The following is a 15995-nucleotide window of genomic DNA, read 5'->3' on the forward strand; positions in this document are numbered from 1 at the left end:
TTCTACAATCGTGAAAGACATGGTTACCAAAAAGTCAGTTCAATTCACTAACCACAAATAATAAGAATATAAGAATGGCCATATTGGGTCAGACCAAAGGTCCATCCAGCCCAGTATCCTGTCTACCGACAGTGGCCAATGACAGGTACCACAGAGGGAGTGAACCTAACAGGTAATGATCAAGTGATCTCTCTCCTGCCATCCAGCTCCACCCTCTGACAAACAGAGGCTAGGGACACCATTTCTTACCATCCTGGCTAAAAGCCATTAATGGACTTAACCTCCATGAATTTATCCAGCTCTCTTTAAAACCCTGTTATAGTCCTAGCCTTCACAACCTCCTCAGGCAAGGAATTCCACAGGTTGACTGTGCGCTGTGTGAAGAACTACTTCCTTTTACTTGTTTTAAACCTGCTGCTCATTAATTTCCTTTGGTGGCCCCTAGCTCTTATACTATGGGAACAAGTAAATAACTTTTCCTCATTCACTTTCTGAACACCACTCATGATTTTATATACCTCTATCATATCACCCCTTAGTCTCCTCTTTTCCAAGCTGAAAAGTCCTAGCCTCTTTAATCTCGACTCATTTTAGTTGCCCTTCTCTGAACCTTTTCTAATGCCAATATATCTTTTTTGAGATGAGGGGACCACATCTGTATGCAGTATTCAAGATGTGGGCGTACCATGGATTTATATAAGGGCAATAAGATAATCTCCGTCTTATTCTCTATCCTTTTTTTTTAAATGATTCCTAACATCCTGTTTGCTTTTTTGACTGCCGCTGCACACTGCATGGACGTCTTCAGAGAACTATCCACAATGACTCCAAGATCTTTCTCCTGATTAGTTGAAGCTAAATTAGCCCCCATCATATTGTATGTATAGTTGGGGTTATTTTTTTCCAATGTGCCATTACTTTACATTTATCCACATTAAATTTCATTTGCCATTTTGTTGCCCAATCGCTTAGTTTTGTGAGATCTTTTTGAAGTTCTTTACAGTCTGCTTTGGTCTTAACTAGCTTGAGCAGTTTAGTATCGTCTGCAAACTTTGCCACCTCACTGTTTACCCCTTTCTCCGGATCATTTATGAATAAGTTGAATAGGATTGGTCCTAGGACTGACCCTTGGGGAACGCCACTAGTTACCCCTCTCCATTCTGAAAATTTACCATATATTCCTACCCTTTATTCCCTGTCTTTTAATTGGTTCTCAATCCATGAAAGGATCTTCCCTCTTATCCCATGGCAACTTAATTTACGAAAAAAGAGCCTTTGGTGAGGGACCTTGTCAAAGGCTTTCTGGAAATCTAAGTACACTATTGTTCACTGGATTCCCCTTGTCCACATGTTTGTTGACCCCTTCAAAGAACTCTAATAGATTAGTAAGACACGATCTCCCTTTACAGAAACCATGTTGATTTTTGCGCAACAATTTATGTTCTTCTAGGTGTCTGACAATTCTATTCTTTACTATTGTTTCAACAAATTTGCCCAGTACTGACGTTAGACTTACTGGTCTGTAATTGCCAGGATCACCTCTGGAGCCCTTCTTAAATATTGGTGTTACGTTAGCTATCTTCCAGTTATTGGGTACAGTAGTTGATTTAAAGGACAGGGTACAAACCATAGTTAATAGTTCCGCAGTTTCACATTTGAGTTCTTTCAGAACTCTTGGGTGAATGCCATCTGGTCCCGGTGACTTGTTACTGTTCAGTTTCTCAATTAATTCCAAAACCTCCTCTAGTGACACTTCAATCAGTGACAATTCCTCAGATTTGTCACCTACAAAAGACGGCTCAGGTTTGGGAATCTCCCTAACATCCTGAGCCGTGAAGACTGAAGCAAAGAATTCATTTAGTTTCTCTGCAGTGACTATCATCTTTAAGTGCTCCTTTTGTATCTCAATCATCCAGGGCCCTACTGGTTGTTTAGCAGGCTTTCTGCTTCAGATGTACTCAAAAAACCTTTTGTTATTACCTTTTGAGTTTTTGGCTAGCTGTTCTTCAAACTCCTTTTTGGCTTTCCTTATTACATTTAATTTGGCAGTGTTTATGCTCCTTTCTCTTTACCTCACTAGGATTTGACTTCCACTTTTTAAAAGATGCCTTTTTATCTCTCACTGCTTCTTTTACATGGTTGTTAACCCATGGTGGCTCTTTTTTAGTTCTTTTACTGTGTTTTTTAATTTGGGGTATACATTTAACTTGAGCCTCTATTATGGTGTCTTTGAAAAGTGTCCATGCAGCTTGCAGGGATTTCACTCTAGTCACTGTACCTTTTAATTTCTGTTTAACCTCCTCAATTTTTGCATAGTTCCCCTTTCTGAAATTAAATGCCACAGTGTTGGGCTGTTGAGGTGTTCTTCCCACCACAGAAATGTTAAATGTTATTATATTAGGTCACTATTTCCAAGCGGTCCTGTTATAGTCATATATATATATGATCCTCTTGGACCCGATCCTGCATTCCACTCAGGACTAGATGGAAAGTTGCCTCTCCCCTTGTGGGTTCGTGTACCAGCTGCTCCAAGAAACAGTCATTTAAAGTATTGAGAAATTTTGTCTCTGCATTTCGTCCTCAGGTGACATGTACCCAGTCAATGTGGAGATAACTGAAATCCGCCACTATAATTGAGATTTTTATTTTGATAGCCTCTCTAATCTCCCTTAGCATTTCATTGTCACTATCACTGCCCTGGTCAGGTGGTCGATAATAGATCCCTACTGTTATATTCTTATTAGAGCATGGAATTACTATCCATAGAGATTCTATGGAACATGTGGATTCATTTAAGATTTTTATTTCATTTGATTCTACATTTTCTTTCACATATAGTGCCGTGCCCCCCCCCGCACAACCTGTTCTGTCCTTCCGATATATTTTGTACCCCAGAATGATTGTATACCATTGATTGTCCTCACAATATTTCCTTTGTTTAAAAAAACAAAACAAAAACAGTTAACTTGAAATTCAAAACATGTTTTGAAAAACTTTTTGATAAAAACTTTTCTTCTTATGAATTCAGCACCTTTAAGGTTGCTTTGTTTAATTAAAAACAATTAAAATGCTGTTTGCGCATTTAATTGAATTTGAATTTCCACAAAATGACACAATTCACAAATAAAAAACTTATTCTAGTAAAGAAATGCATCATTCACCATTTTCTAACTATCTAAAAGGAGAAATTAAGAGTCTGAATAAATGCAAATTAACCTGTAATTGCTTAAATAAATGTATATGGATCTGGTGTATCCTAGTTAGCAAAAAGAAGCAAACAATTTAGTGTAAAGGTTATCTTTAGTAGCAAACCAACATGTTTTAAAGGTTACCAGCTAATGAGAATGAACCTTTCTTTAGGAAAATAACTAAAATGTACAAATGCAAAACATGATTAAAATCAAATCATTTAAACCAAGGTTTCTGACTTGATTACTTATATCACTTAAATTTAACCAATCTACTCAATCTATGTATTTTTGGTCTACATAGTACACTTTTCTTTTTAATTGCACCAGATTATATCAAGTCATACTCCCTGACTAGGCAAGACCAAATGCAAGCGCACATGCACCAAGCAATCATCAAAAACTCCTCTACAAATTAAAAAATTGAGGCTGGAAAATTATTACTGAAGACAGCAAAAGGGGATCACACCAAACTTCAGCCATCTCTGCCTTTATTAGTTACTCCTTTAATTAAGGCTGGTATAATGAAAACGTTGGAAAGGATACAGCTACATAGAAACTGGACCACACAATTACCCTTTGACAATGGCCAGTCTTGAGAAGAGAATGGACACATAATGTACCCAAATGATGCAATTCTATGCTATTAAGGGACATTAGTTCCTGACCCCTTTCTAAGCTCCTAACTATAGCATAGCACTAGTGACACTGACCAAAAGGAGGGCATAAATACAGACACTAGATCTATTTGGCTTTGGAGTTGCCTCATCTGCACAGGATCATGCTCATACCTGGGATTCAGGCTGGTGTGGATGCTCAGCGTCTCTCTCACTTGAAGGCATTCCTGCACTAAGTCCCAAAGAGTTGACCTGGTCCAAGTCTGTAAGATCTTCCTTGGAGGTGGTTTGGGAGGACAACTCCATGCCACTGTCTGTAGCAGGACTGACTGCAGAGGAGGTGTTTTCTGAACTTCCAGATGAGATGGGAGAAGGAGCATCAATAAAAGTAACTCCATCTACTGAGGAGAAACAGCAGCAACAGGTTAGTGAAACTGTGACACCACCCCTTCCCCATCCTTATTACATGTTGAAACAGCAACAAATAATTGCTTTAACCTGGATCATGCTGCACCACAAATGAACTCTCAAAATGATATAAGAATGCAGAAGACTCAGATAAATGAGGTATCAGCAAGCCAAGCAGATCACAAGGAGAAAGACTGGCAACTCCCTATTATCATATAGTAGATGGAATCTAACAGACCCAGTGAACAAATGAAGACCATATTCAAATAGAATGCATACATTTAGCTAAAATGGGAGAGGGCAGGCACGATGGTTGTACTTGACACAATCTGGAGGGGAAACAGGGCAGAGCAGACGCCAGGAGGGATATCAAATCAGACTGGAGGCCCTGCAGGAGATGGTGCTTTCCCTGCACTCCAAGTTGTCTGAACTGGAGGTACAGATTAGCCTGTGGGGAGGCAGGGCAGGAGACAGACACTTCATATGTCACAGCTACAAGGGAAAAGACCAGAGGAGCTCCAGTCAGAAGGTTTTAAGTACATTAAAATGGCTCCTCCCCCTTCAAAGCATCTCTGGACACTGAGGGACTTTAAGGGAGAACTGGTTGGCGCATCCAGAAAAAGGAAGAACAAAGTCTAGAAGTGACAGCAAGAGACCTTCCATATTCTGCAGATAAGGCCAATATAGGATTGCACTCCAGCTGTGAGTTTATAGTCAACAGCTCCTAAAACAGTAAGCCAATCAGAATGAAGGCCAGAAACACAGGTCTAGCACAGATCCTCAGTTAACAGAAGTCTTCAAATGCTGACATGTCACTCAAGAAACAGCTGAAGAGGAAGTGTTTTTTGTTGAAGCAATGAGACAAGCTACTTTTATCTCAGACATTGAAGCAGGAGGACCTGTGCTGAAAGTTGCTCTTTAATGAACATGTTGGTTTGACAAACCCAAAGATTTCTATCCCTACTCTGATCTTACTGAATTCCCAGGTCTCAGGATTGAGAAATCTGAAGTTTTTCCTCTCAGGCCATTTAACTCATTCCATCTTAAGCTGGTGAGTAAGAACTTGATAGCTTAGTGTTAGAAATATTTTGATTGATATGGTTGTAAATCCATCCTCTTTCATTAATAAAAATTCGGGATGATTTGTCAGGTTAGTTATTGCTAGGGCTTCCAGCATCACAGACTGAGCATCAAGGTGGCTGCAGCTCCACTCCATTATTTTGGAGAATTACTCTTAAAATAGCTATGCCCTATATATTTAATACTTGGTAACAATCTTACTGTTCAGAAAAGAATGAACTGGAGGAGAGGAAAGCAACTGTGACTCATACTGGTCTGCCTATCTAAGTCAGAAGACTATCTGGGAGGCCCTGATCAGAAAATTGTATAATTTAGGAATGTGGCAATTCCAAACAACTGGAAACTGACAAATTAACGAGAACTAGGGTTTGTCTACAAAGTGCCAACAAAGCATGCCAGAAGTGTGAGATACATGAAGCACTAACATGCCTCGCTCTCACTACCCCACATAGACCCTGATGGCACACTAAAAAGTGCCTAATGAGCATTAACGTGAACTAGGTACCTTTTAGGCTATGTCTACACCAGTGGTTCTCAAACTTCACTGCATCGTGACCCCCTTCTGACAACAAAATTACTAGATGATCCCAGAAGGGGGACTGAAGACCAAGCCCTGCCGCCCGGGGAAGGGAAGAGTGGGCTTCTGCCCTGGGCAGGGTGGGGGATGTAACCTTAGCCCTGGGCGGTGAGGACTGGGCTTCAGACTTGCTGGGGCCCAGGGCCAACACCAGTGGGCCACAGTTTGAGAACCCCAGGTCTACATTGTGGACCTTACAGCAGCACAGCTGTACCGCTGCAGCTGCACTGCTGTAAGGTCTCCTGTGTAGACACACTATGTTGAGAGCTCTCCCACCAGCATAATTAAACCACCCCCCAAAGAGCTGCATCTCCCACCAACATAGCGTTGTCCACACCGGCGCTTTTGTCAGTGAAATTTATGTCAACCAGGAGTGTGTTTTTTTCACACCCAACTGACAAAAAGTTTTGTCAACAAAAGTGCTAGTGTACACAAAGCCTTAGTGCGTACCAGCAGCGTCTGCTTTGGACAGTTAGAGCGCTTTAAAAATCACACCTATCTAGTGCATTTTGCCAGTGCTGTATAGACAAGCTCTCATACTCCTTTCAAGACCAAAGTTTAAATTTTCCTTTTTCAATATTGCAACAATCCCTCTTGACTCATAGATCTTTAAGGACCCAAGTGCACAACCTTACTCACCCAGAGAACTCACTCAATCTGAATAGTCTCCTTGACTTCTCTGGCATTACTGGTACAAGTGAGTGCCCTCCAGGAGTAAGAGTAACTCCACTTAGGAAGGATCAATTCAACAATTTGCACACATACAAAATGGGAAATGACTGCCTAGGAAGGAGTACTGCAGAAAGGAACTGGGGGTCATAGTGGATCACAAGCTAAATATGAGTCAACAGTGAAATGCTGCTGCAAAAAAAGCAAACATCATTCTGGGATGTATTAGCAGGAGTACTGCAAGCAAGACACAAGAAGTAATTCCTCCGCACTGATTAGGCCTCAACTGGAGTATTGTGTCCAGTTCTGGGTGCCACACTTCAGGAAAGATGGACAAACTGGAGAAAGTCCAAAGAAGAACAACAAAAATGTAGATCTAGAAGATGTGACCTATAAGGTAAGATTGAAATGGGTTTGTTTAGTCTGGAGAAGAGAAGACAGAGGGGACATGATAACAGTTTTCAAGTACATAAAAGGTTGTTACAAGGAGGAGGGGGAAAAATTGTTCTTCTTAACTTCTGAGGATAGGACAGGAAGCAATAGGTTTAAATTGCAGCAAGGGTGGTTTAGGTTGGACATTAGGAAAAACTTCCTAACTGTCAGAGTGGTTAAGCACTGGAATAAATTGCCATGGGAGGTTGTGAAATCTCCATCATTGGGGATTTTTAAGAGCAGATTGGACCTGTCAGGGATGGTCTAGATAATACTTAGTCCTGCCTTGAGTGCAGGGGACTGGACTAGATGACCTCTTGAGGTCCTTTCCAGTTCTATGATTCTATTATTCTAACTGGGCCCTACATCACTGAACCTAACTCCATTCACTCCTCAGTAGCCACCCTCTGATCAACATGTTAATCTGACAAGTTTGCATCCTTATCAAAACCAGTCCAAATCATTCCTTCTCCCAACCGATCTAGGCCAGGTATGAAAAAATGCTCACAGTAAACCATTATTTGGCTGATTTATTTGGTCCCCATAGTCTGCTCACCTCTGAAGAACTACAAAAAAAGCAAAGCGTCCCAGATCCTAATTCTTTTCCTACTTTCAGTGGAAACGTTCCAGAGAATTGCATACATGAGAAATGGGCATTGGCCTAGCTCACCTGGAATCTATTCTGAACAACACAGACCCTTGTATCTATCATATACAAAAATTGCTTCCTGTTCCAAATGTCTATGGTTAGAATAGCAGGGGGGTATACTACAGGACAGAAGGTTGATTAATGTTCTCAGGAATTACATTTCCTCACTTTAGCGTTATTGCTGAGGCAGATACAAGAGAAACTGCACATAATTATTACTCCGCTGCTCAGAAACTAATTTATTCCCCCTGGGTTGACCACGTCTGAAACATGGCATACAAGTAGCAGGCTGGAACCACCGGAGGTTGTTGTGCTTCCCACACTGGAGAAGACAACATCAACCCTGTGGGACTGTTTAGACCTTGTGGGGCTTCTATTTAGAGACGTGCCTGTACTACAGGAGCTTCCTTCTTCAGTTAAGAACTACCTAAAACTGTTCCTTGGTGCAGCATGAAAAATAATCCTGGGACTGGATGGTCTCTTCCCACCTTTACTGCTACTAGAGAGCCAACCCTGCAGGAACTGGTGACTTCTCTTCTTTATTCTTGCTGTTTTTTCCTCTCCATAAACAGAATTGGAGACCGTTTCTGAGCTCTCTCCCTGAAACTATGTGAAAGGATGGCAGATGAAAGGAGAAATGAACTAGACAGATATGGAGGTATTTAAAGGGGGTGCTCTCACCTATTAAGGGGACAGGATGGGTAGGAGTCTGAGTCTGTTTCTTTACTTTCTATTCTTAACTTCATTTCAGCATATCACGAGGATGCAGACACACACTGACCCATGCTTCCCTTCAACTTAATCAATAACTGTCATGAATATATACAGTATCAAGATTAAATGAAAAATCCAGGGAAACAACATCTAATAAATTCGGACACAAGAATACAATATGCCTTGAAATAAGAGAAGGATGCATTTTCAACTTGCTCTACAGAATCTATAAAACCTGGCAGGTGTCTCAGATTCCAGTGAAATATGTTAGCATGGCAAGAAAACTGAGTAGTAACTTTTGAAAGGAAAACAATTTAAAACAGAAAGGTGAGACTTATTCCTATAATTCCTCAATCAAACTGAGTTTCAGCAGAAGCCAAATGAACATGAGAAGTGTCCGAACATTTTCATCATCTCCACATGTCAGGTGGATGCTCCAGAATTTAAGTTTTCATTTTAGACAAACTCCCATGTTTATAGCCTTCAGGGTTGTGAAGGAAAATCTTGAAAATATGAAGCAAGTACTGAAAGTCACATTGCAGAGCATGTTAACAGAATAAATGAACAAACCAGAGTTATACATTATAAATTTGCATATGAAACGTGTGGTTTTGTTTAGTAGTGTGTGTTGTACGGCTGAGCTGGGGTTTTTGAAAGGCAAAAGGCAAATATAAAAAATAAACAAATTTCTGCTACATAAGATAAATGGAGTCAACTTTGCATTTTCCCCCTCCCTGGAGTATATCCTGGTTGCAATTTAGAGAAAATTGTTAAATAATGGCAGAGTTAAGGATGTGTGCTGTAGTAGGATTCGTTTTTTTCATGTATGCACCAAGGGTGACAGATTGTTGAAATGAAACTGAATGTCAGAGAAGGTATTAATGTGTTGGTGTAAGGAGTAGGCTAATATTTGGATGTTTGTATTGTGTTGGCTGTAATTTGCTCTACCTTATGATTTCCTTACTTTTCGATGTTTGCATTGTTGTGAGAAAACACCCTAAACAGCCTTTTTGTGCAGGCAGTATGTTTCAGAGCTGTGTACTCTACATAACTATTATAGCAACCTTCCTTTCTGCTTCCTTTCATTGCTATTGTTTATGTCTGATCTGTCAAAATTTAAAGAGCACATGAGACCAGAAGCTACTCCACAGCCAAGAGAACCTATGTGCCCATATTAAAAGTTAAAGACTGAGACTGTGCCGTCTGTCTATTACAGCACAGCCACGGGGCATGCAAATTCTCCCTTCTCTCTGTATCATAGTACTACAGAGTAGCACACTTTGTGGTTTCTGAAGGCAGAGCTTAAGACACAAGGGGCTCCTTGTATTTCTCTAGTCCCCTCACATGGCCCTTCATTACAAGGACTTCCTGCAACTCCCCCCGCCCTCATGCCAAGGGTTCTCTCTCCCTGACCCTCCATTCTTCCCCCTCCCTGAATGTGTGCGCCCCATCACATTCTTCTCTTCCCCAAATGCCAGGGGCTCTGTGTGCACCCCTCTTCCCCTGCCTTGATGCCTGGGTCTGTGTGTTCCCATTCTCCCCTCGAGGTCCATGCTTCCACACCCACCTGCCCAATTCCCTCCTTTGGGTCTTTGCTTCCATCACCATCACTACTCCCCATCCCTCCATTCTCTTGCAGGTCCCTGTATCTCCCCACACACTCTCAGCCCCTTCTCTCCTTTGTGTCCCCACCCCCCAGCAGGTCCCTGCTTCCCCCACCTTCACCTAATCTCCCAGTCTTCCCCAAGTCCCTGATTCCCCCGCATCCCCTTTGCTCCAGTCCCTGCAGCTTCCCCCACCATCCTCCCTATAAGGTGCATTACCAACAAACCGAGGAATGCTGTTGAGTTGCACCTAGAGCAGTAAGTATTCCCTCCTTCTCATACACTTCTTTCTGGGCTTGGATAATTGTGGGATGTGTGCTGCTAGGACCTCTGAAGACTAACACAGACTAAATACAGAAAAACTGAGTGGGAAAACTGAAAGAAAAAATAAAGAGGTACAGCATAGGACTATAAAATGGACGACACCCATCCTTTGGAAACAGGTTTCCACTTACCTGTCATGTTACTGGGCATAACAGTACCATTGGTGGCTGGTTGCTCTGTCCCTGGAGAGACCTTGGTTGCATGGCGAGGAGGCCTTGGAGATCTCTTTTGTTTTTTCCATTTAGATGAATCACTCATCCCTCCTGCTCTCATTTTCAGCTGTGAATAGTGAACACCAAGAACATCAAAACAGCAACATTGTGCAGCACAAAAGACCACAAATATCTAGCTCTGAAAGGCTGCCCCAAAGTCACAAAAACAGGCAGTAGCACCCCACTATATCACACAAACCAAGCACCTCAAAGACATGCAAACTAACCCACAGCACCCTTCTCCAAAAGCCCACGTCCCCACCCCGATTCAGAAGCGTCATTCAATCCAAGTCCCAGGACCCTATTTTTCAGTCAACGTCTCCCTGCTTTACACTAAAATGCAGTCTTCTCAAAGACTGCCCTCCAGATGCATCTCAAACATTTTCACTTTTGCCTGTTAGGTCCCTGCTAATGTTTTAAATGATACTCTCCTAGCAACTCTAAAGACATTTAAGTAGGCACCAATTCAAACCTTTTAAGGGAGCTTCCATGAAAATGACAGAGTAGGGTTAGGAATTAAGATTCTGTCATCCAGTGCAACTCTGTATCTTTTGTAGTTCTCAGTCACACTTATATCCTGTCGTACCTTACCTGACCTTGAATCTCTGCAGCAATGTGGCCTTCACTTTTCCCTTTAGGAGTCTATTCCAGGATCCAGTCAATTTCCTTAATACCATATTTTTCCTTTAGCTCTTGGGAAACTAATTCCTTTTCTTTGTTAAATTAACTTGATGGTATCAGACAGCAACCATGTCCCCCTTAATCTAGATTTTAACTTTTACTCCCCTTTGTTTCTACATCTAATCTAACCTTTGAATTGTTTTTGTCCTTTGTACTTTTTCTAGTTCTTATATTCTTCCTAAATTGTGCAGATTAAGGCTGCGTCTACACTGCCACTTTCAGCACTAAAACTTTTGTTGTTCAGGGGTGTGAAAAAACCCCCCAGTGCCAAACAAGTTCTAGTGCCAAAAAGCGCCAGTATAGACAGCGCTTTATCCCCGGGAGATAAAGCCACCACCACCCATTCAGGGGTTTTATTTTTTTAAAATCATTGCCAGGAAAGCTCTCCCCCAGCGATAAAGTGTGTCTACACTGCCCACACCACAGCGCTGCCACGGCCGCGCAATAACATGGGTAGTGTAGATATACCCTGAGACTATAGTACTTCAGAGGCATCCAGATCAGGATTTGAAGTGTTGCACTATTACCCTGCTATGTCAACATCACACACACTCACATGTTCACATTTAGTAAATCTATGGCCACAGCTAGGTCTTGAAATGGCTACTTTCCAGACAGATGTCCCCCAAAGAGAGACTTAGTTCCTCTCGCTAGGTCTAGGACTTAATGCTTGTTAGTACTGAATTTTGTTGCTGCAGCAAACTGATCCGACCTCTACAGACCGCTTTACAGTAGGGTGGCTCTTCTGGGCAGGCATAACCATGCAGATTTGGGTGTTGTGAGCAGAGTGTTTCAACTAGGCAGCGAAAATATTAAACAGGTCCCAGTACTGATCCCTGGAGTTCCCTTAGTTGATGTTTTTTCCTTGCAAGCCTTACTATTATCCCTCTGTCAACCAATTTCTATTCCAGGCTTCAGTACTTTATCTAGCTGCTATTTATCCAATTTTTCAGTTAACAATGTGGCAGTACATTGAATATCTGACTGAGATCCAGATGGACTATCCCCCATAAAAATGCACTTCTGATCAAACTTCTGTAGCATTAAGTCAAAGAAAGAGCAAGTTAAGGCACAAAAACATCCAGACCAACTCTGTTTGCATGCTTTACCACCTGATCAACACACTTCCCAAGCCACTCAGACTTCTCACCTCCACGATTTCCTCTCTGCGGCCACGAAAGCACCCATTCAATTGTTTAAGATCAGCCCAAAGTTCTGAGCTTGCTGCAGAAATCATTTGGTTATATTCTATGGCCTATGAATGGAGGCCAGACTAAATAGTCTTAATGGAGCCTTCTGGCCTTAATCTATGAACCCTTAATTATGACCATATCACTATTAGGATCTTTTACCAAAGAGACATATTTGCCATGCCTATAGCAGAGTTACGGTTACATCTCTTCTAAGCATAATTAAGTTTTAGAAGAACTGGATGTATACATTATGGCTTCCAGTATCTTTACCAATGTCATGAATACCCGTTCTTAGTAGCCTAGAACATTTGCAGTTGAATGGCTGTTGTGATAAAAGTATTAATTTCTCTATAGCATAGACACCCCACTGTATCTCACTGATGCAATGTTATTATCATTTACTTCTCTGTCCCCCTTATTTTAGGTTTAAAGTCCTTCATCCCATCTGAGATATATTTTTTCACTCTTCCCATTTTTCCATTTGCTATTAATTGTTTTGGGGGCTTTTCTTTCACCACCCATCCTTTCAGCCATGGTTTTAATCTTTGTATATCAGTTGGAAAACACAATACTGGAAGACCATCTCTCCCCGTCCCTCTCTTTTCTAAGACTGTGTAACCCGTTTACATGGCCTATAATTTCTCTTATTTCAACAAAGCTTATGAAAATGTTATGTCCCAATGTGGTAACCCATTTGTGTAACTCTTCCTTGCACCACAAATTCTATTTGTTTGACTGCTAATCCCCAAGTTTTAGAGATGTTACAGTTTCCTTTGAGCTAGTTAATTAACAACAGATTTGGGACTGCATTGTCCCTTGTTATTTCCTCCAGTTTTTACTGTAAGAAACCACTCTTCCTTAGGTTGTAACTATTTAATAAAATGACAGAAAACATACACAACGTGAAATGTAACAGATCTCCACCATTTAAAAAGCTCACTGATAACATTTTTTCATGTAGACATTCTGTTTGATGTCTCATCTCCCCAGCTTCCCAGTTCGGAGGCATATAAACTATTATTCATTATCCTCCATGCTTGTTAATCCTTTATTTTAACCATAGGATTTCACTAATATTTATTTGTGCTCCAGTGCTTACATACATAGCTTTGATCCACATCATTACAGCAGTGCTGATCTTTCCTATATAGATAATATCCTTCTATTTTGGTATTCTAGTCATGTGCCTCATCCCACCACGCCTCTGTAATACTAGCATGGGTGCCTGCATGAGAATTTCCTGCTTAACGCCCTGACTTCTAGAATCTAGCTAGACCTTAGACTTTTGCCAGTTCTCCTCCTTCATATTTCATCTCTACCAGTTGCATTTCCCATTTTTAATTTCCCCAGAAATCCCTTAAGAGTCCCAATTTGCTCAATTATAAGATCACTCCCTGGTTCTGTGCCCCTTAATGCTTGTAGAGGTTTAAAGACAGCTATCAATTCTGGTCAGTATATTAATTGTTTATTTTATTAGAAATAAATACGCTTAATTTCCTCATTTTTTGACCACATCTGAAAGACTTTTAGGAGATTTTTATACGGTCAGTTACATGCAAAGAGGTGTAAGCATGAAAGAGCAAAATGGAAGCATTAACCATTAAACCCAGAAAGGTTTACTTCAAAGCAATTGTAAAATATCAGATTTTGCTTCTAGTTACTAAACCCTATGCCTGTTTCCATGATTTGCCTAAGTAATTAACCATTCATTAACTGATTGGTAAAGAGTGAAAACAAAGTCAAGCCAAGCCAGTAGAACACAGAGAACTAGCCATGTTGGTTTCACCTCTTCTAACCTCAGTCAGGTTTTTAAGAAACAGGGAACTTTACAAACATTTTAACATGGCTAACTTTCAAATATTTAAGATGCTAGTTTGATTGCTCTAGCTCTGTAAGCAGAAGTTTGCTTTAAATTCTATATCTTCCCCTCTCTCTCTCTCACACACACACACACACAGAGCCAATTTGCACCACTTGCCAGGGGCTTAAATTCAATGCCATGAGCAGACATGTAATCTCTGGGCCAGGAACACGAGAGACTCAATGACATTTCTTTATTATTTAACTTTAACATTCATTCCAATATTATAAAATACAAACATATTAACCAAGGCCTAATTAAAAGCTTTGATTTTACAATTTAGGGGACAGTTAAGATTACCCAATCGGGCTTTTTCAACTCTACTTTCCAGAATTCCATATTCTGCTTCATTAGGAAAATAGTTTTATTAGGACATCTTTCAGGGAACTGGATGACAAACGACTGCTGCTTAATCAGCACTGAATTAGCATGAGATTTATACTTACTGGGTACATGTTTCACTATGTCAAGTGGTGCTTGAAGGTGGCGTTACAGTATGAAATTCTATGTTGGGAGGTTCTGACAGAGAGTCAACTAAAGATGAAAAGTAACATCCTTTCTGTCCTTGTATTTTGTATTCTCCTTAATTTTAAAGGTGTCTCACAAATAATTTAATAGCTTTTATGTCCTCTTGCTTTATTATGATAATATAAACATGACCAGAAAGGCTGTCCACGGCTTCTCCTCCTCCCACAAGAGGTTCCCCTCCCTCATGCTTGTTTTTACATTGGAAATATCAACAACAAAGCGTGGTCTTTCCTGATTTTGCTGGATAATTTTTTCAACTTTTTTTTTTTTTTTTGGTGGGGTGCGGGGGGAGAAGAGTATTCAAAAGCATATGTATTATTCCACCTGGCACCTTAAATAATGGGTGTTGAAACGTTAAAATTTCCTTTCTGCCCACTGTTTAATAGAATTTTAGAACACTGGGTTTTAAACAGAAATTAAACATTTCTTTCCCTCTCTAATGCTCAATTTTCAGCATCTTGTGATGTTATAATATCACAAGTTCCCCAGTCAACCAGTGTCCTTCAGAATAGCCCATAACTGAATTTCTATAGTAAAAACGAGCAAAAATGTGGAAAAAGGAACAATCCTTTTTTTCCCATTTGCAAGTCATGCTTCAGCTGTTTTGGATACATTCAGTGCAATCAATACAATATCTACCAGGATGTCCCAATTATACGGATTCCTCTGCATTTGGGTTCCTTCAAAATCTAGTTATAACCAGGAAGTTTCTCCATCCTGCTAACTTGCTCTCTCCTCCTGCTTTGCCTCCACAGCCACATCCCTCATCAGTTTACAGTCTGGGAAAATGAGGGGAAATTGCCTCATGGTAGAAAAATCAATGTGAGACGGAGTTTTCCTTTCATAAGGAGAGAAAGTGCAACTAGCAGAGCCATGAGGCTCCCTCTCTCCCCTTTGAGCTCCCAGGCTTTGACAGTAAGATCCCAGCTGAGGGTTAGAGAAGTGGGGGCATACAATTATAGCTTTCTCTAAGAGGTCTGGGAGAGCCCATTATTCAACAAGCCACCTTACCTGTACACGTTTGGTTTTCCACAAGATATTGTAAGCCTCAAGAGAAAAGGGCAGGGGCCAATGATTAGTAACTAAAGCAACAAGACTAGCACGTGAGCTCATTCTAGATACAGCATGGAACTGGTCAGCGTACCAAGTGGCGTTCAAGACAACAGCATGCAGAGAGAATGCAGCCCTTGATCTGAGTCCTGCCCCAGTAAAAACACTGATGGGATCAGTCATCTCACACACCTCCACACCCCCACAG

The 15995-nt window shown here is 40.9% G+C and overlaps 1 protein-coding gene across 12 annotated transcripts in view; it reads right to left on the reverse strand.

Annotated features, from left to right (window-relative positions):
• Positions 1 to 15995, reverse strand: part of GBF1 (golgi brefeldin A resistant guanine nucleotide exchange factor 1) — a 180719-nt gene that overhangs the window by 40038 nt on the left and 124686 nt on the right. For 7 of the 12 annotated variants that reach the window (XM_073352952.1, XM_073352954.1, XM_073352950.1 and 4 more), the window contains 2 exons: positions 10394 to 10541; positions 3980 to 4206 (listed from right to left, as the gene is read on the reverse strand). In XM_073352952.1, the coding sequence (XP_073209053.1) occupies positions 3980 to 4206; positions 10394 to 10541 (375 nt within the window). The remainder of the gene's footprint in view (positions 1 to 3979; positions 4207 to 10393; positions 10542 to 15995) is intronic. The other 5 variants (XM_073352959.1, XM_073352955.1, XM_073352951.1 and 2 more) reach the window with 1 other exon arrangement.

Source organism: Lepidochelys kempii, chromosome 7 (assembly GCF_965140285.1).
Source record: "Lepidochelys kempii isolate rLepKem1 chromosome 7, rLepKem1.hap1, whole genome shotgun sequence".
Taxonomy (NCBI): Eukaryota; Metazoa; Chordata; order Testudines; family Cheloniidae; genus Lepidochelys; species Lepidochelys kempii.